This window comes from Megalobrama amblycephala, linkage group LG18 (assembly GCF_018812025.1).
Source record: "Megalobrama amblycephala isolate DHTTF-2021 linkage group LG18, ASM1881202v1, whole genome shotgun sequence".
In the NCBI taxonomy this organism is placed as follows: Eukaryota; Metazoa; Chordata; class Actinopteri; order Cypriniformes; family Xenocyprididae; genus Megalobrama; species Megalobrama amblycephala.
This window is the reverse complement of record NC_063061.1, coordinates 27,434,012-27,454,541: the sequence shown is the minus strand read 5'-3', so window position 1 is coordinate 27,454,541 and position 20,530 is coordinate 27,434,012. Positions and strand designations below refer to the sequence as shown.

At 35.5% G+C, this 20,530-nt stretch overlaps 1 protein-coding gene across 4 annotated transcripts in view; it reads left to right on the top strand.

Moving 5' to 3' along the window:
• Window positions 1–20,530, top strand: part of arhgap24 (Rho GTPase activating protein 24) — a 143,871-nt gene that overhangs the window by 69,990 nt on the left and 53,351 nt on the right. Inside the window, exon 1 of one of the 4 annotated variants that reach the window (XM_048166796.1) lies at window positions 19,168–19,925. The exons of the other annotated variants lie outside the window; for them this stretch is intronic. Within the exon in view, the coding sequence (XP_048022753.1) occupies window positions 19,904–19,925 (22 nt within the window). The 5' untranslated portion in view covers window positions 19,168–19,903. Of the gene's footprint in view, window positions 1–19,167; window positions 19,926–20,530 lie in introns of those variants that run through there. 4 annotated transcript variants of the gene reach the window in all.

Sequence of the window (20,530 nt, the reverse complement as noted above, 5' to 3'; positions counted from 1 at the left end):
AACAAATTCCCGAAAGCTAAATCTGTCCTGAAGAGAAAGGGCAAGGGAACTTGCGATATGGAAGAAGACGGAACAAAGATGTCTATTGTCCTGACTGTGCAGACTGGCCTGTGTCCAGGTGTGTGTGGCCTGCTAAAGATTGCGTGAAGGAGCTCATTCTGGGCGTGAAACAAGCTGACCTTTTCTCCTGTCTGCTTTGTATAGAGATGTATGCTACTGGGCTTCACACTATAAATTGCTTGGGAACCCACTGGTTCCTAAAATAAAACATTTAGGAGCAAGTGACTTTAGATGACAAATTAAAGTTCCCATTTTGTTATTGAATATATATATATTCACTCAAAATGTGGATTCATTCAGAAAGGAAACACTGCTGTGTGTTGCTCTCAGACATACAACAGTTTTGCGGTGGCTTTATGAAATATAAGATGAGCTACGTTAATCTTGGAGGGGTGCATTAAATGCGTTAATAATTTTAAAACGTTATTTTTCACATGAGTAATTATACAGGGTCATGATTGATTTGTAGGACTCTTACATGGGAGCAAGACTGACTGTATGCGGGTGGAGAGGTTGTGTAGGCTTGACATGTGGCATGACTGTTTAGATTTTCTAGACTTTTAACGGTGAGACATACTGTAGCTGAGGTTTCTGGGAAATGCATCATATGATCCTTCTGTTTTGTAAATATAGCAGTTGACATGGTAGTAAAGAGCTGTGCTGATACCTGAAAGGTGGCAGATTGAAAACAAGATTGAAAGCTTCCTTGCAAAATCATAAATCAGCTTTTAAAACCTGAGAATAATACCAGAGTTAATGCATGAAATTAAGCTGCTCCATCCAACACAAAAGCATGGAGCTGTTATTGGAGCCGACAAAGGAACGTATAAATGAGATCCCCTCCAGCATGTTCTGAAAGGATTGTTGTTTTCTGCGAGGCTGTTTGAGTAGTTGTTCAGTCGGAGAGTGTCCTATTCATATGGATGGCATCATTATCTCCCTCTCCAGATGGAGCGAGTGCACCATGACGTAGATGTTTGGTTTGCTGTGATGGTTTTGCATGTGGGCCTCATGCTGAAACATGTGCAGAGGATGTGGAATCAGAGTCGGGCATGTGGTTTCCCCTGTAGGCAAACATTCTTCTTTTTTTTTTTTCTGGATATTTGGAGGGTATGTAAACAAATGCAAAAGGGCGTTAAATCAGTTAGAAGCTCATAAATCAACTCTGGATTAGATTTTAATTATAGGTTGGTTTTAACACTGATTGGAATATTTTTTTATTATTATTATTAAATTACATTTATTTATTAAATTATTTTTTGGCTAATTGATAGCGAATTTGTTTGAATTTGTACAATCTCATTCATACGTTTTTGTACAATCTACTGTTTAGTGGTGGAACTTCATGCTTTATTTTGTTTTTTCTAAAAATCATACTTTTTTTGTGCGAATCAAATCATAAAAATGTCAGCGTGTGGGTTAGATCGGGTTAGTTAAATCTGCTTTTAAGGCCCTATATTATATACTTTTGTACTGTTTAAAATTGCTACAATATTCCAGGTTCAATACAACTTGAGCTCAATGCAACGTTTGGGTTTACATAGAAACAAAAATATAGCTGCAAGCAGCAGTTAACAGGGTTTAAGCGCATGCGTAAAAAGGTATTATGTTTTTAATTTTGCAAGCTTGTAACCACTATGGATCATAGATGAAAAAGACCTTTTACAGCCATTACAGGCCATTTATTAAGGGAATATATGGTTTTTAAAGATTTTTACCAAACAATTTGATTGACAGCAATAATTCTAGAGGTAAAGTTGTTCAGAATGGGGATACTGATCTTAAGACCTCCATTAACCTTGTCTAACAGGTGCTCAAAATTCATTGGTCAGCGGCGGCCGAGTTTTTCGAGATACCTGAGTGTCCTCATAGACAATCACGGCACCTTGGACAAAGACATTGCATGCCAGCTTTCAAGTCAATCGGACAGATTACTGCATAGCTATAGCTTTTTTTTTGTTGTTGTTTTTTTTCCCCATTTTATCGTGCCACCAAGTGGCCAGTCACCACATTTCTTTTCATGCGACCACAGACCGAGCCCACACATATGTGTACCAAGTTTGGTGAAGTTATCTCATTCCATTCAAGAGTTATAGCCATTTTAGTACAAGTGGCCACGGCCACTTTGAATGTTTTGGTTTGCGTCCTGTCACTAACATCATTAGAAATATTGACCTTTTTTTTTTTTTTTTTTTTGATAATTATTGACAATCAGACTCCAGAGAATCTTTCTGCACTGGTTTGGTTCCGATCGGGTGAAAAGGACTAGTTTGAACCTAGGACTAGTTTGCAAAAGTAGGTTTTTCCAAAAATCCAAAACATCCGAAAGTGTAGTCAAACCCAGCATGTGCGTTTTGTTCATCTTCAGTCAATAATTCCAATGATATAAGACAGTTTTTATGGTTTAGGAGCAATTTCGTACTTTTAATTGCTGTAGCGCCACCATCAGGCTGATCAGGGCGAGCCTTGGTGACATTGTAGATGGGGTGAGTACTACCATCCCCCAAAGTTTCAAGTCGTCTCAATGACTTACAGTTTGGTCTGCCCAATCACTTTTATGCCAGAATGTTGATCTTTGAAAATCCTAACAATTACAATAGGGTTTTAGCGCTACATGCCTGAACTCTTATATATAATGCACTGTTGAAGGCGATAGCCTTGTAGCAGTGCTCCGATATATAGAGTAACTGCACCTCCGGCAATCCGAGTTCGATTCCCGGCTTGAGGTCCTTCACTGATCCCTTTCTCTCTCTCCCTATATATATATTGCACTTACAGTAGACATTCATGGGGCAAGATATTGCACTGAAAAACTATGGGTGCACAATATTTCAGCCCCATATCGGTTGTGACTCATTATTTGTATATTTTTATAATTATTTGTTTTTAAAAAATGTATTTGTAACACAGTTCGTAAGTATGGGAAGAAGGAGGCGGGAACCGGCGAACATTCAACGTAACTTTAATTCAAAATAAACAAAGAACAAAACGAAAGTAATGCCGGCAGACCCTCGCGGACGTCTGCCGGCCACACAAACATAATAAAACGTAAAATAAAGTCCAGGCCTGGTCCTCTCTCGTCCTTCACTGTAGTCGCTCCTCCTTTTATGCTCCCGGAGCTCCTCCGTGAGAGACTCAAGGCCGGTGCGCCTCCCAGGTGAAGCTCATTAACACTCGCGCCACCGGCCTCGCGCCGTTCCCTCAAGGCTCTCGCCCGCCCTGGTCGCCACAGTATTGCTATAAGCCAGTGCGAATATTTATCGTTCATTATTGGATATTTAAGTGTTTCTGCTTAGCTTCAGTGTTACTTTAAAACACATGGTTTTTCTGTTCTCCTAAATTCATTAGCATACAAACTATTTAAATTATTATTTTAGCAGAATAGCCCACATTTTGTTAGCTACTGCACGACTGCAGGTCAGAGATGGCACTAAAGGCCAAAACGACAGGTTTGATCTTTTGGAGAAATGAAAAATATTTGCATTTGATACTGGAGATTTTTCTCATTTATTTCCAGCTGATTTGTCTGTATCAGAACCCATCACACATTCATTATATATTATTTATTTATTTTTATTATGAAGTTCCAAGACATATTTGACACTGTTTGGTCAGGCATAGCATTCTGCTGTTGAATATTTTTTGCATAATGATGGTAAACAATATAATTGATAGCCAAATTTGTGTATCTCATATTGTGAAGTCATAAGGCTCAGAACATCAAAGATCTGCACAAGGTCAAGAAAGGTTAATAAGTCAGTGCTGTAGAAAAAAGAAAAAAAAAACTTTAGTAGTGAAAACAGCCCACTGAGAGAAGAGAGACAGTGTGTGTGTGTGTGTGTGTGTGTGTGTGTGTGTGTGTGTGTGTGTGTGTGTGTGTGTGTGTGTGTGTGTGTGTGTGTGTGTGTGTGTGTGGGTGTGTGTGTGTGTGTGTGTGTGTGTGTGTGTGTGTGTGTGTGTGTGTGTGTGTGTGTGTGTGTGTGTGTGTGTGTGTGTGTGTGTGTGTGTGTGTGTGTGTGTGTGTGTGTGTGTGTGTGAGTGTGTGAGTGTGTGTGTGTGTGTTTTCTTTCTTTTATGACTAATAAGCCCTTGCAGATCTTTTAAACAGTGTGAGTCTGTGAATAATGAAGAGTTTGCAGTTTATTTTAAAGCCTGCTGCTGTTCGAACTTCGAAGCATTCCAGGGTTTTTCTCTCACAAAACTTCTTGAACTCCCAGTTTCTCACAACTTTCTTGCAGGCTATAAAACTACATCTGACAGCTGCATTATCATTTAGTCTGCCCTAAAATATTTTTAGTTCTTTTCATTTTCTGATTTGAGGGCTGTTGTCTTTATAAGGATGACGCTGATGCCCCCAAGTGGTCGCTCGGTCATTACAGCAATAATATCACAGACCATACATCACTGCAGACATTACGCTTGCTTTTAAATATTCATTGAGCCGTTATTGTGCTTGTCATACACTCATTTCCATTCAATTCTCTTTAGTTATCTTGTCAAATCAATAATTATGCATATTTATAATATTTAATATTCATAAGGAATCAATATGACTGTGATCTTCATGACCTGCTACATCTCATATATTCTGCAGGAATCTGAATTGTGGTTTTGTTTTACACTTTATCTTCATCGGTTGTTCCTCTGTTCATCCTAACAGGAGTTTTTCATGTCATGTCATTTGAAAACTTGTCAAGTCTTTACAGCAGGTCTTCTCATGGGTCCTAGGAATGATTACAGTGTAATTGACAGAGACTGTTGTTGGACAAATTTTATAGTTATTATTTCTCTGAGAACCGAGGTTATAAAGTCTGCAAATATGATTAGAAATTTGACAGGATGCCCAAGGCGCCTGATGAATGAACAGCAGTTTAATAGTGCCACAGTGCTATTATTTTCTTCAGTTGTATTTATGCTATTGGGTGTTCAGGATTAGAAAACTCTTGTTAATGCTTGATTTAAAAATGATGACAAAATGGTCATTTTCTGATGATTTGCTTGGTTGAATTATACAGTATAGTCAGTTTCACAAGGGTTTATTAAATCCCACACTCTTCCACTTCCCAGTTGGACTGAATGCAAATCTTATTAAATTGTAGATATCGCTCTGGTTTCTGGTACGGAGTTACTTATCTCCGTACTATAACTATATGTTGTTTTGATTACATTTAATCATTAATAAGCATGTTTGGCTCAGCAGTATCCAGAACAAAGGTGATTTGAAGACTTGGTTAGAGCACCTGATAGGCGTCATTCTGGCTTGTTGCAAAAAAGCTGTGTTTTATCGGCCACTGCGTGAGAGACTTTCTTGGAATAACATTTTTGATTGACTCCCTATCAACATTCCTGCCAATATTTGTGTTTTTGGGTGTGTATGTTTATGTGATATACATTAAATGGTTTGTCAGGCTAAATTTAGACTGTTCAATTACATCTATCATCATTAACTGTACGTTTTAACAAGCATAGAATACTGCACTGTGTGTAATTAACCTAGCAGGACAGGAAACCATGGCAACGACATAAGTCCGAGACCCAGTCAATGGAGCGACACTGCCTCCATCCTCGTTTGCACCTCGGTCGTTTTATAAGAAAAATAGCTTTACGTTGCAGCCAGTATATTGAATCTTCAATCACTGAGTGAGTCCCACCTCGTTTTTCATTCGCCACCCAAAAGGTCAGAATAAAACGACTCAAACTCCAGAAAATGAGACACATCCATCATTATAAAATCTGTGAGTTATATAAACTTAAAAACTGGCTCTGTGTGTATGTCCTCATATGCAGTGAAGTTATGAAATTTTCTTAATCTTCTCTCAGAGAAGATAGAAATGAACAAACCTGCATGAAAGTCTGACACAATCATAGCTTGACTAGTTTTCAATGACTATGTAGCAAGACTAGCATATGGAAAGAATATATTGTTTTAGTATATTGGTTTTGATCTATTCTATTTTCTCATTTGTTTTGTTTTTGAGTATCTATTCCGTCCTTTTCTGTTGCCTGATGTTTGGTTAGACTTACATTAACAGAATGTTCAAATTAACCAAGACTCTTTGAAGTCCAAATATCAAAAATTAAAATTTAAAAATGTAAATCTGATAGACCGAATGGTCTTAGAACCAACACAAACTTTAAGCTATAAAAACTACCTCAAACTTTCTGGCCAGGCTTTCTCGAGCCAACATCCATGTTTGTTTTGACAAACTTCTTTTGTTAATTTTTATTTAGTTTTGTTTTAGTATGTTTGTTTAGGTTCATTTTGTTTTGTTTTAAGTTTTTTTTTTTTTTTGCTCTGTTGTTTTGTTTTAGTATGTTTGTTTAGGTTCATTATGTTTTGTTCTATTGTTTTGTGTTTGGAGGTTTGTTTAGGTTTATTTTGTTTTGTTTAGGTTTGTTTTGTTTTGGCATGTTTGTTAATGTTTATGTTTGTTTTGCTCTGTTGTTTTGTTTTAGTATGTTTGTTTAGGTTCATTATGTTTTGTTCTATTGTTTTGTGTTTGGAGGTTTGTTTAGGTTTATTTTGTTTTGTTTAGGTTTGTTTTGTTTTGGCATGTTTGTTTATGTTTATTTTGTTTTGTTTATGTTTGTTTTGCTCTTTTTTGTTTTAGTATGTTTGTTTAGGTTCATTATGTTTTGTTCTATTGTTTTGTGTTTGGAGGTTTGTTTAGGTTTATTTTGTTTTGTTTAGGCATGTTTGTTTATGTTTATTTTGTTTTGTTTATGTTTGTTTTGCTCTTTTTTGTTTTAGTATGTTTGTTTAGGTTCATTATGTTTTGTTCTATTGTTTTGTGTTTGGAGGTTTGTTTAGGTTTATTTTGTTTTGTTTAGGTTTGTTTTGTTTTGGCATGTTTGTTTATGTTTATTTTGTTTATGTTTGTTTTGCTCTGTTGTTTTGTTTTAGTATGTTTGTTTAGGTTCATTATGTTTTGTTCTATTGTTTTGTGTTTGGAGGTTTGTTTAGGTTTATTTTGTTTTGTTTAGGTTTGTTTTGTTTTACTTCGTTTAGGATCAGTATGTTTTGTTTAGAATTGTTTTGATTTAGGATGTTTGTTTAGGTTTATTTTGTTCTATTCTGTTTTAGTATGTTTTTTGGGGGGGGTTATGTTTTGTTATTTTTTATGTTCAGTTGTATAAAGAAACCAAAATTTCATCTTTAAAATGTCATCTTTACCCTCTTAATAGGTTTTCCTATAAAGAGGGTAAACCAATTTTGAAGAGAGAGATTATGTATTCAGCAATCCAGCGTTTATCAGTCCCCAGTTAGATGAGATTGAGTTAATTATCATTCCAGTGACAGTGATGTCAGAAGCAACCCCAGAGACGGTGACCTCATAGAAGATGTGGCCTTCCCATATCCTCTGAGTAATTAGAGACATTTTATAGCTGTGGATTTTTCAAGACAAAACTGATGACTCTCCACATTAGCTTGTTATGCCCGGCTGCCTTCACTGTATGCTTTCTGAAAGCAGGACTCAAAATTACATTTCTGCTAAGAGATAATGCTCTGGGACACAAAATAAAATAACTTTTGTTCTCATAGTACAGTGTTACATTGATATTTGACCTTCACAGAAAACTCAGCACAGCTATACATGTCTTGTGTTTGTGTGTGTAAATGATATACCTGGTTTTTATCATGGAACTAAAAGCTCAGTGTTTTATTTAATCTCACAGAAGCAGCGTACAAAATGAATCACTGTGCACTTTGTGGTTCGATTTCTTTCACTCGTCTCCTGAACCCCTCTGGCCCTCGGCAATTTGCTCAATCGAACCATTATACATTACGGTTTAGCACAGAATACGTATCAGTTCCCTCTCATGCACCACTTCTGCTAGTGTTAGAAGTTTTCCTGTAATGCAGTTCTAGGTTCTTGTTTAGCGTTTACTATTATTAGTAAAAGAACACCACTGATGTCTGATCAGTTCTGTGTTTCTTTACTTGACACATTCTTGTCTGTTGGCAGACATCGACCATTTTGTTTGTCCTGTCTAATTTGATGGTTTCCCCCTGTTCTTTAGGCTTTATTTATGGGCTTCTCATGTCAGCATGGTTCATATTTATCTGTGCTTCTGTCTACTATAAATAAAGCTCAAATGGCTGAAATGAGTTACAACTTGGCATGCTAGTATGAAGAGAGGCCATAAGTAGATTATGAACAAATATATTGGCTATCCTGTAAATTATATGTGCATTTCATTAATAGTAGTTGTACAACCAAAAAAGTAATTTCTGTCATCATTCACCCACCCTCATGTTTTTCTTTCATCCATGGAGCACAAAAAGAGAAAGTTTAATGAACTATATAGGTCGCTGTTTTCCATGCAATGAAAATAAATAGGAACTGGAGCTGTTAAGCTTGAAAAATATCCTAAAAGTTGCCCATTTGACTTTACAAATGGAGCTAGAAAAAGAGCTAGATGTCAAGATATTAAGATTTAAGGAGTATCTTGAGTTTGTTCCTCTTTCAAAGCAAAGCTATTGTTTGACTTCAGAAGACTTGGAATATAGTTGGGTGCACCACTTTTATGTTGCTTTTGCATCTTTTTGCATTTTGAAAGCCTCTGGACTAGGGCTGCAACAAACGATTATTTTGATAATCGATTAATCTAGCGATTATTGGAACGATTAATCGACTACTCGTCAATTATTGCGCTGATTAAAGTATGCTTTGTTCGATTATTAATATAGCAATTAGTTAAAATATTGAGTTATACTTTAACTAATAAATAAAAAAGGAAATCTCTTCAGCTTTTGAAAGTGTATTTTTAATGAATTTGTTAAAAAAAATCTGTTAAAATGACTGGTACTGTGTTTTATTAAGTCTGGGATATTTTTAATAAGTAAAAATATGCAATATGTAATATTGTGCATATTCTTTTGAAAATGCTCCTCTCTAGATTTCTTTTTTTTTTCTTCTTTTTTTATAACTATCGAGTTTATGGTCATTGAATGACTTTCCTGAGGTCAATGCAACATGTTTTAATGATGTCTTTCTGCAGTAGAAACTCTGATTAAGTGATTACATTAGAGATGGATTCATTTGAGTAAGTTGTACTGTATCTTTCAACATACTTTTTGATGTTCATTAATGTTTATTTCGTGCTGTAATAGCAGAAAAGAGGAAGAGATAATAGGTTCACGTTCCGCTTGACCTGAGGTGCTACAGTGATCTGTCACGCCACATTAAAGAGCGCCAAAACTACGTGTATTGTTTGAATCCCGTAGTAAAATTGACAGAATTTAAAAGCTGAGATGTTTTATGTCAAAAGTAACCTGATCTGTCTTATCTGTTGGCACGTTGTCTGTCCTCTCAGTGAGTTAGCATGAGAGTTGGTGGTCCTGCATGACAGCATTTTTTGTAGTTATGCTAAACGTTATGTTTTATGCTATGTTAAACTCCCATACTTTACGGGTTTGACTTCGTTTGCACTATGCCCTCCGAAACACTGCACATGTGTCTTCTATTGGATTCGATCCGGGAGAGCTGCATTACGGTATTGCGCTACAGCGCCCCACTGGTCAAACCGCGTTATTGCAGTCCCTTAAATAGGTCATACGAGATCTAAAGACTATTCGACAACAAAAATACTTATCGACAATTTTTTTAATAATGTTGACTAATCGTTTCAGCCCTACTCTGGACAACATGAGGGTGAGTAAATAAAGGCATAACCTCCATTTTTGGGTGATCTAGTCCTTTAAAAACGAGTGTAATCCTATTGTAAACTAGTATTTGCCTCAGAATGAAATGGCCTCAGGTGAATGAAACATTCTCTCTACTTGTTTCCACATGGCTGAGTCTGACAGAGCGAGTGTGATATTTTTTATAAAGAGGGATTCAGTTTTATCTCTCACGGTTTTCTCAGCCGACTTTTGGCACTCTGCTTTGATTTGTAGGTGAAGGTGCTTATACAATTCATCCATTTCATTTTATACATTGAATCTCCTTTGATAAAGTAATTGAACACCACAATCTATCATCTTTATGTCTCTTTTGGCTTCTCCACATAAATCTGTCAGTGTCCTAAAGTGGTATTGTGTTTAAAATAGTGCTGTCAAATCTAACATTCAACTGTTATTTCAGTCTTTCTTCTTAAGATTTCACTTTTAATTAATGTGTTATTTGCTGTTTCTTTGTAATTATTTGTGTAATTATTTTTACTAGCAATTCCCAAGAAAAAAATTGCTTCAAAGTAAATTTTACACCAGTTTTTATCAGTGTAATGATTCACATACTAAACATCCTAGATATGTGACTGTTCAGTATGTGCTTATATTCCAGTTCTAACACAAATGTACATTTGATAAAGCAGGTTTTAGTCCATTCAGAACCTCATGCATTGAATCTCAATGGATTCATCCTAATTAAGAAACTGATTAGAAAAAAAAACAGTTTCGGGCCCAGCTGTGAGGGCCGACATCTGTCTGTGTGTGTGTTCGTTTATTTCTCTGAGCTCTCCTGCTGTTTTCATTCTTGCATTCAGTCTGTTTTCCCCGCTGTTCCTTCATCCTCTGAAGTGTGTGATTGATGGCGGTCATTCATTGAATCATGTTGTCACACGGCGTGTTTTCCTCGTCCCCTCATCTCTCACCCTGTAGCCTGGGGGACCGAAGGAAGAGTTTGTACTCAATTTGTTTCATCCTTCACTTCATTCAAGTGTGATTAATCCCCAGTCTCTCTCCTCTCTCAGTCTTTCATAACCCTCTGGTCACATGTGAGAACTGTCATGGCTCTGGGAACTGATATTTCTTAAGTCAAAAGTGTCTGCAGGGGTGCTGATAGCACAATCTCAGACCTGATTGAGAACAGTGTAGCTCAGTGACAAACGGAGGGATTTCTATCACAGCTAGACCTCTTTCTCAGTGTGCTCTGTGTGGGCATAAGTAGCTCTCGTGCTGATCTGAGACCTGTTTGCTGATTCTTACTGCAGGGTTTGGAAAATTACTGGTATGCTGTCAGGTTTAGAAATGTGCTTGAGTTTTGAATATTTTCCTGGAAAAAAGATTATTTTTTCCCCCTTAGAACATCCAGTGTTATAAAAGAACAAAAACAACATATTAGCACAGCCGTCCCTAGTTTGGTGACGCAGACTCACATAAATAATGCACGCAGGGACCAACATTTTTCTGGTAAACAATACAAGAAAATGCAAAATAGATAGAATTGGAAAGTCTGATTCATTCTAGTGAATTGCTTCATACTACATGGTTCTTCTCTCATTTGTAACATTTGAATGTTTTAGTGAATAGATTCATCATAAACGGTCCCCTCTCTAGTTGTGGAATGTCAATCAGTTCTTTTTGGATGATTTTAGTAAATTAACAGATTAAATAAAAAGATTAACATTTTTTTTAGCAGAATATTTAGTTAATCACTGTCTTTGAGTCATAAATGATACAGTATTCTAGTTTTTTAGTTGTAATTATCTGTTCAAGTTTCTAGTTTGATGTTGTCACCTGTTCAGATTGTTCATTCAAATAAATGTGACTCTGATTAAGTGATAAAAATATATAATTGGATAGTCATATATTTAAAAATATAACTGCTGTGAAAAATAAGCAGATACATAATGTAGGTACCTTTATATAGAATTAAAACGTCTGATTTGTTTTAGTAAATCAGTATGTCATGAATGGTTCTTTTTCTCATATGAGCATTGGAAAATCTGATTAATTCTACTGAATTGGTTCGACTGTAACGTTTCTTTTTCTAATTTTTAGCATTAAAAAATTCTGATTCATTCTAGTGAATTGATTCATTGTAAATGCTTCTTTTTCTCATATGAACATTGGAAAATCTGATTCATTCTACTGAAATGGTTCGACTGTAACGTTTCTTTTTGCAATTTTTAGTATTAAAAAATTCTGATTCATTTTAGTGAATTGATTCATTGTAAATGGTTCTTTTTCTCATACGAGCATTGGGAAATCTGATTCATTCTACTGAATTGGTTCGACTGTAACGTTTCTTTTTCTAATTTTTAGTATTAAAAAAATCTGATTCATTTTAGTGAATTGATTCATCGTAAATGCTTCTTTTTCTCATATGAACATTGGAAAATCTGATTCATTCTACTGAAATGGTTCGACTGTAACGTTTCTTTTTCTAATTTTTAGTATTAAAAAAGTCTGATTCATTCTAGTGAATTGATTCATTGTAAATGCTTCTTTTTCTCATATGAACATTGGAAAATCTGATTCATTCTACTGAAATGGTTCGACTGTAACGTTTCTTTTTGCAATTTTTAGTATTAAAAAATTCTGATTCATTTTAGTGAATTGATTCATTGTAAATGGTTCTTTTTCTCATACGAGCATTGGGAAATCTGATTCATTCTACTGAATTGGTTCGACTGTAACGTTTCTTTTTCTAATTTTTAGTATTAAAAAAATCTGATTCATTTTAGTGAATTGATTCATCGTAAATGCTTCTTTTTCTCATATGAACATTGGAAAATCTGATTCATTCTACTGAAATGGTTCGACTGTAACGTTTCTTTTTCTAATTTTTAGTATTAAAAAAGTCTGATTCATTCTAGTGAATTGATTCATTGTAAATGCTTCTTTTTCTCATATGAACATTGGAAAATCTGATTCATTCTATTGAATTGGTTCGACTGTAACGTTTCTTTTTCTAATTTATAGTATTAAAAAAGTCTGATTCATTCTAGTGAATTGATTCATTGTAAATGGTTCTTTTTCTCATATGAGCGTTGGGAAATCTGATTCATTCTACTGAATTGGTTCGACTGTAACGTTTCTTTTTCAAATTTTTAGTATTAAAAAAGTCTGATTCATTCTAGTGAATTGATTCATTGTAAATGGTTCTTTTTCTCATATGAGCGTTGGGAAATCTGGTTCATTCTACTGAATTGGTTTGACTGTAACGTTTCTTTTTCTAATTTTTAGCATTAAAACATTCTGATTCATTCTGGTGAACTGGTTCGACCTTATCAGTTCTTTTTCTCATATTTAGTATTAAAAAAGTGATTCATTCTAATGAATCAATTCATCATAAATAGTCTTTTTTTTGTACGAGCATTGGAAATTCAGATTCATTCTACTGAATTGGTTCGACATTAATGGATCTTTTTCTCATATTTATTATTAAAATAAAGTCTGATTTATTCTAGTGAATGATTCGTCATAAATGGTTCTTTTTCTCATACGAGCATTGGGAAATCAGATTCATTCTACTGAATTGGTTCGACTGTAACATTTCTTTTTCTAATTTTTAGCATTAAAAATTCTGATTCATTCTAGTGAATTGATTAATCGTAAATGGTTCTTTTTCTCATATGAACATTGGAAAATCTGATTCATTCTACTGAAATGGTTCGACTGTAACGTTTCTTTTTCTAATTTTTAGTATTAAAAAAGTCGGATTCATTCTAGTGAATTGATTCATCGTAAATGGTTCTTTTTCTCATACGAGCATTGGAAAATCTGATTCATTCTGATGAACTGGTTCGACCTTATCAGTTCTTTTTCTCATATTTAGTATTAAAAAAGTGATTCATTCTAATGAATCAATTCATCATAAATGGTCTTTTTTTCGTACGAGCATTGGACATTCAGATTCATTCTACTGAATTGGTTTGACATTAACAAATCTTTTTCTCATATTTATTATTAAAATAAAGTCTGATTCATTCTAGTGAATGATTCGTCATAAATGGTTCTTTTTCTCATACAAGCATTGGAAAATCAGATTCATTCTAGTGAATTGGTTCAACATTAACGGATCTTTTTCTCATACAAGCACTGGAAAATCTATAATAATCCAGCCATTATTTTGGTACACTGAAAATGCCAACCTGATCTCATGCAATATGAATTTATACAATTTGACACATGAAAAACAAAAAAAAACTAAGCATTAAGGTCCACCTCCAAACCTTACATGTTTTCCAATACGAAAGTATACAAGTGATCATGCTAAATTGTAAAGTAGTTACGAATTGCCATAAGAGTGTGCTGAAAATACTTTAATAAATGGGTGATTTTCATTTTTGTAAACCTGAATGAACCCTTTTATTACTCAGCTTAGGATTTAGGTCAAGGAAGCTCGTCTGGGGTAAGGAGAACCTACGCAGGCAGGTTCTCCTGTTCTTTCCAGTTTTTATCCTGGGCTGAGGGGAAACTCAAGCGCTTTCTGTCATCGCTGAGCTTTCGCACACCATAAATACCCCTCTGATGTGTATTTAAGTTCACAGGACTCGTCTTGGCAGAGGAAGTGGCGATATGAGCTTTATTTTTCCTCACATCTACATGTCAGCCATTTTTACTGAGTGTTTTATGATTTCCAGATGTCAGAACCACCCTATGTGGGCTGAAGTTGACCTTAGGAATATTGTATTTATGTCCTATTTTGAAAGCAATATCATTTGAACACCTCAGCACGAAGCGTCTTTTGTAAATCAGAGGAAGGGTGTAAAAGTGTAAAGGGTGTAAAAGGTTTGCTTTGCTACTGATACTTAAAATATTCTCTAGAGAGGACAGGAATGTTTTTAATAACAGTACTTGCAAAGGCGGTGGCATCAGCCAATTAGAATTATGTACTGATGAATATTCATGAATACACATCCCGCTTGGTGTCTGTGTTCTGATACAAAGGACTAATATAGAAAAATTGGATACATTGGCACATAAAAGCTCTTTTTTGAGTTGTGAATAAATTATCCACTAAACAGGGTTTTAATGAAGCATGGAAGAGCATTTTAACTCTAAAATCACAAAAAAACTTTAATCGAAGATACATGTGATTATAAAGGGTAACTGGTTGATTCTTCAGGCCTTTATCTAATATAGCTAAAGTTGTGACTGGGCTTTTCGTCAAAGGAAATGATTGATGCCAGCCGAGATTGAAAACGGCATCAGCAATAACACGAGGGAACGGCACATATCCCAGAGTGCTCTTGGTGTGGGATATGTCTTGTGTGCTCAGCATGATTGAAAAGACAGAGAAGAGGAAAATGAGTTTGCCATTGTTCTGTCTCTCTCAAGGTCTAGTTCTTTCTGTCCCTCTCTCTCGGCTTCCTTCAAATATTCAAATATAAAGTAAAGCTACAGACCTGTGGTCATAAACAGACAAATATACCGTAAGTAGGTCGTTCTACTATAAGATTTAGTGTCTGTAGTGTTTCCTCATACATTATTATAATAATCTTAAACTTTTGAACTATTTATTTTAAATGTTTTTGCAAATTGACCCTTCGTGAAGCTTCACCCCTTTAGTTACTGTTGCTTACTTCATAGGAATGAACTGGAGATGTCAGTAGGGCCTGGACAATACATCGATTCTCGAATCTTGATTTGCGATACAATGATTCTGGATCGATTCTGATATTTTCTCTCTCTAACTGATTCTGAGCTTAGTTTTAACAGCGGACAGGGCTCTAGGCTAGTTTTTAACCGCACACTCAAATGCTCACAAAGAAGAGTGCTGGAGAGCGCTTGTGCGTTGAGTCATGTAAGTGGTTAAATATACTTGCACCTCGGCTCAGAATGCTTTTAAGTGGTGTGTGTAAAGGAACTGGAAGCAAGCAAAGTACAGGTGTTTCTAAAGCATATAGTGCCATCTGCTGTTAAAAACTAAGCTTAGAATCGATTCCAGAGAGTATTGCAATACATCTGAAAATATCAGAATCGCTCCAGAATCTTTGTATCATGAATCGAGAATTAATGTATTGTCCCAGCCCTAGGAAACAGCATGAATTTCAGTAAAATGTGCTCAGAACTATAAAAAAATATTGTATTATTATTATATTTGATGGAATGATTTTATCACATTTGAGATGTTAAGCAGAATTTTCATGCTGCTTATTTATGTAGAATGAAAGTGAATGGGAACAAATACTGCTTAGCTCCAAAAATGACAAAAACGTTTATTTATTTAACCCTTTTTTGCTCAAAATGTTTATGCAAATTGCCCCTTCATGTTACTGTCTGTATAGTTTTTTTTTTTTTTTTTTTTTTTTTTTTTTTTTTTTTAGTTTATAAAATTTTAGCTATTTTAATACTTAAACAAAATGAAAATGAGAAATGTTGCTGAACTAAAATAAGTTTGTATTTATATTTTACTTATTTATTTATGGTTTTAGTTTTAGTTACCAATAATAATCCTAGTCTGCTGATGTCATAATAACAGCTTAAAACTAAAATCTAAAATTAAAACGAAAATCTTTAAATTAATTTTACATTCAGAATAATGGTAAAATACAATAATTCATTTTTATTTTACTAGCCACTCAGAATTTTCACTGGCCACAATTTTGACATTGATACCATGGGTAAAAACTGCAATATAGATATTTTTAATATTATCTCATAATTTGACAGCAGGTATATTAGGCTGCTGTCACTTTAACACCTGGCACACGGATCTATTATACTGCTACACATGGATTTTCTTTCTCAACTGTTTACATTGACTTAAAACATAGAATACCCACCAAGACCGGCATTTTGACTTTTTTTGTGTGTGTATTTGACTGTTTAAGTGCAATAAGCAGTGAAAAAAGAACTCATTTTTGTGCTGAGAGTTGGCTTTATGTGTGCACACTTTGAGTATGACAAGAAAATCTGTAGGAATGAGTAAAATATGCGCAATACGCGCAACCCCACGCCGAAATTTAATGAGTGAGTGAAGAGAGGCAGATTTGTGTGTCACTGCGCTGTTGGAGAGATAAGTGAGCAAGAAAGTGCAGCTGGAATCGTATTTCTACTCTGCGGTAAATGAGTATTGGAAGTGTTTCAGATATTTCAGTATTGATATGTATCGAAAAATAGATATTTTTGACAACACTACACTTAGTTTATTATTTCAAATGCCTTTTTAATTGAAAAATGTATATATTATACCTAAACTTCACCCCGCCTAAGTGGCTAGTAGGAGTGACTGCGTCACACACCACTGCTGAAATCCACCCCCATTTGGAGGGTGTTAATGTCAAGCCCTGCTTACGTTTTATAAATACAAAAAAAAATTCTCATTGTAGAACAGTCTGATGTCTGGATTTAGCCTCCAGACTTCTTTATTAATCCTTCTGCGGGATGAAATGTGTGTGTTTGTGTTTCTCAGTCACAATTATGTCACACATTTCTGGCAGTTGTCCACCGATGAAGGGTTCTGGCATTACAATTGGAGCTAAACAGGGCTTGGGCGTCACTTCATGACACTGAAGCTCTGATTATATTTGAGAGATGTAGACCAGGCTCTCAGAAAGAGACTTTAGTAGTCCTCAAGGGTCTCTCATAATTGATGAGAGAATTTCACTTTAGGTGAGAGGTCAAGAAGTGTGTATTTTCAGAAAGAGTGAATTGCTACACCCCAACTGACTGTGTGTGTGTGTGTGTGTGTGTGTGTGTCTGAGCTGGCATACAGATGCCAGAGACAAAACGGGAAACACAGACGCTTACATAACCTGGTAACGGAGGGGATGTTTGGCTGTCATAGCAAACTTCTAGCCCCTTAAATACTCTTTTTCCCTCTCACAGCCACACAGATCAGGTTAAGCCTTTACATTCAACATATCTTCAACGTCTACATCTTCAACATGTGTAAGTGAACACTGTGTTGACACTCTAGGGAACATTCTAGACCTGTTTTGAACCCCTGACATATCCAGCATAGCAGATATAACTGGAATACACATGGCGGTTGCAAACAGGGCGCTTTTCACAGTGTCAGCAACCTAAAGCTGTCATAGACTGTCATTGACTGCTTGGTCAGTGGATGCTAAAGCTGTTTGGGTAATGTTTACATAAAGGAATAGTCACAGGCTGTGTCCGAAATCATCCCTATATCCTTAAATAGGGTACTATTTGAGCGAAAATCCATTTGTAGTGGTGTCCGGAACTATAGTGGACGTTATCGAGTGCACTCGTTCAATCCCATAAAGCACAGCAATAATGAGTGTACAGCTGATGTTCACTCAACGGCTAAAGAATGCCCATAATGCACTGTGAATGTTGCACCAAATGGCGCCTACAGCTGAATCATCCATCCATTTTCCAAACCGCTGGTCCAATGTGGGTACAGCTTAATATCATACAGGTATAAATTCCTTTTTTAATTGATTAAATTGTTTAATTAGGATTTATACATGCTAGTTTCCATGACAGAGTTCAAGTTAAATCTTTTCGTTACTACTGGAGCTGCCAGTTTGCTAAGTATCAAATAATTATGAAACATGTTAATTATTATTAATTTTGCATGAAAAATATTGATGTATTTATTATTCACAAAGTCCCTTTAAGACAAGTCATTTCACTCGGCGGCCATCTTTGAAACGCCTCTCGGGCATCCTGGGCATCCATGCAGCTCCTATCTCTTTGAATGGGGAAACATCAAATTCTCTAAAGCTGTTTGCCAAGCTTTTGATTAAATTTCATATTTGAAATCACCAATGAAATCTGACAACAACTGTCTCATAATTTTTTTTCCAAACGCTCGAATCATGACAAAAAAAAACTGTATTTTTTAGGCTGGATCAAGCTAATGCGCATGCGCAGACCTAAATGCGCGTCTCTTGTGCCTCATTTTGGAGGCGCGCATCTGACTGTTTCTATAGAAACCAGTGCTTCTAACGGCCGCTGCAGTGACGCGATGACTTTACCAGTCGGCGATTGGCTCTTATTTTGAAGGCGGGACTTATTCCGCCATATTGCGCGTTACACTTTCTCCCATTCAAAACAATACGAGTGACATGTCTTGTGTTATTCTATAGTCTTTGTTATTCATAAATAATTTAAATAAATATTTATTTACATTATTTATGAAAAATATAAATGTATTAATAAATATATGCATGGCAAATATTTATTTTTTATCATTTATTTTTTTATCAATTAATGCATACATGTTAAATATTGATTTATTTTATTTTTATTTATTGCTTTTATTGTTTTTATTATTTATTCATGTATAAATACAGATGTTAAAACATTTTATTCATTTTATTTCTATATTTATAAATTCATCACAATTTTTTTTTTTTTTTTTGTCAGGTTTGTGAAATACATACATGTTAAAATGTTGAATACATGATGATAAATATTTATTTGTTAATAAATATATATGTGGTAAATATTTATTAATTCATAAATCGTTATTCTCTAAAATCCTGGCCTCCACTTCAAAATATGACATATGAAGACATGTCACACCAAATAATAATTGAAAACAAAACATATGAACTACTTTCACAGTGCTTTTCTGTCATTTTTGGAGCTGCATTTCATTTTCCACTGAAGAAATTAAATCATCCACGTCATTCCTTACAAAAAGATTAAAGTGAAATTAGCGGATTATAAGATTTTTACAGATCAAAGTGCAACAGAGGAATCAGTTTCCTCACCGTAGCGACCGGTAGCAGCTCTGTCTGTATTTATAGAGCCACGGTAAGGGGCCGAGCTGTTTGGCCGAGTGCCTGCTTTTCGATCATCAAATTTACAGGCCAGGCCGAGACCCCCAAGAGCCTTAGCGGTGATTTATGAGCCAAGCTCCCCTGCTCGCCTTCCGCTAGATCGTCACACAGCATCATTCAACACCATCCTAGCCAAGACGCTGTGCTCGACTCAGGCAAGGATCTGCCCCATCTCTGCACACACAGCTATAGAAAGGAAGAGAACCTGTTGACCAGTGATGTTCTGACTCCGTAATTGAGATTGCAGCTCAAATCAGATCAGACGCAGTGAATACTGTGCTGGAGGGAGATAAAAACAGGACGAGGAGAGGAGAAAAACCTTGAGAAATGCACAGATGAGAAGAGCAGGACGGATCTTTGTGTTCTTGTTGAATCACACAAGCTGGATAGATAGAGCTCCCGTCCCGTCATGGACTTGAACTACAACCCAGGTGGGTGCCATGGAAACTGAACCTGTTTGTCTGGAAGTGCAGTTGCTCAGGAAGCTTTTTATTGGATAAAACGAACAGGGGAGGAGAATAAATCAGTGAATACATTTGTGTTGCTATCTCTTACTATTACTGCTTTTACTATTAGTGTTTAATATGACTATTTTTTCAAAACCAACTTAACACAAAAGGTGTACAATCATGCATAGTTTTACAATAAAGGAGAACCCCAAGCCATATCTACAGACAAGAATCTCACCTAGCAACACCCTAGCAACCATCTAAAACACCAAAAATTGTAAAAATGTAGTTTTGCATTAGAATATTCTCATGCTTGACATTTTTCCAACTGCATATCTGCTTTTATGAGGTGCATTTTTGAGTTCTTTGCATGATTATTTGCTTGCATGAATAAGAAAGATGAAAGACAGAGCTTTAAGGAGATTTCTTCCTGTCTCTCTGTTGTCTTTCTGGCTCTGCGGTTAAGTGCTTCATTCTTGGAATGATTTCAGAGCCAATTCAGATGCTTTTTGGCTGGCTCTCCTTATCTTTGTGCGTTCCATTCTTTAAGGCTATCTGAAGGGCTGACGTGGCACTTTGGGGTGTCA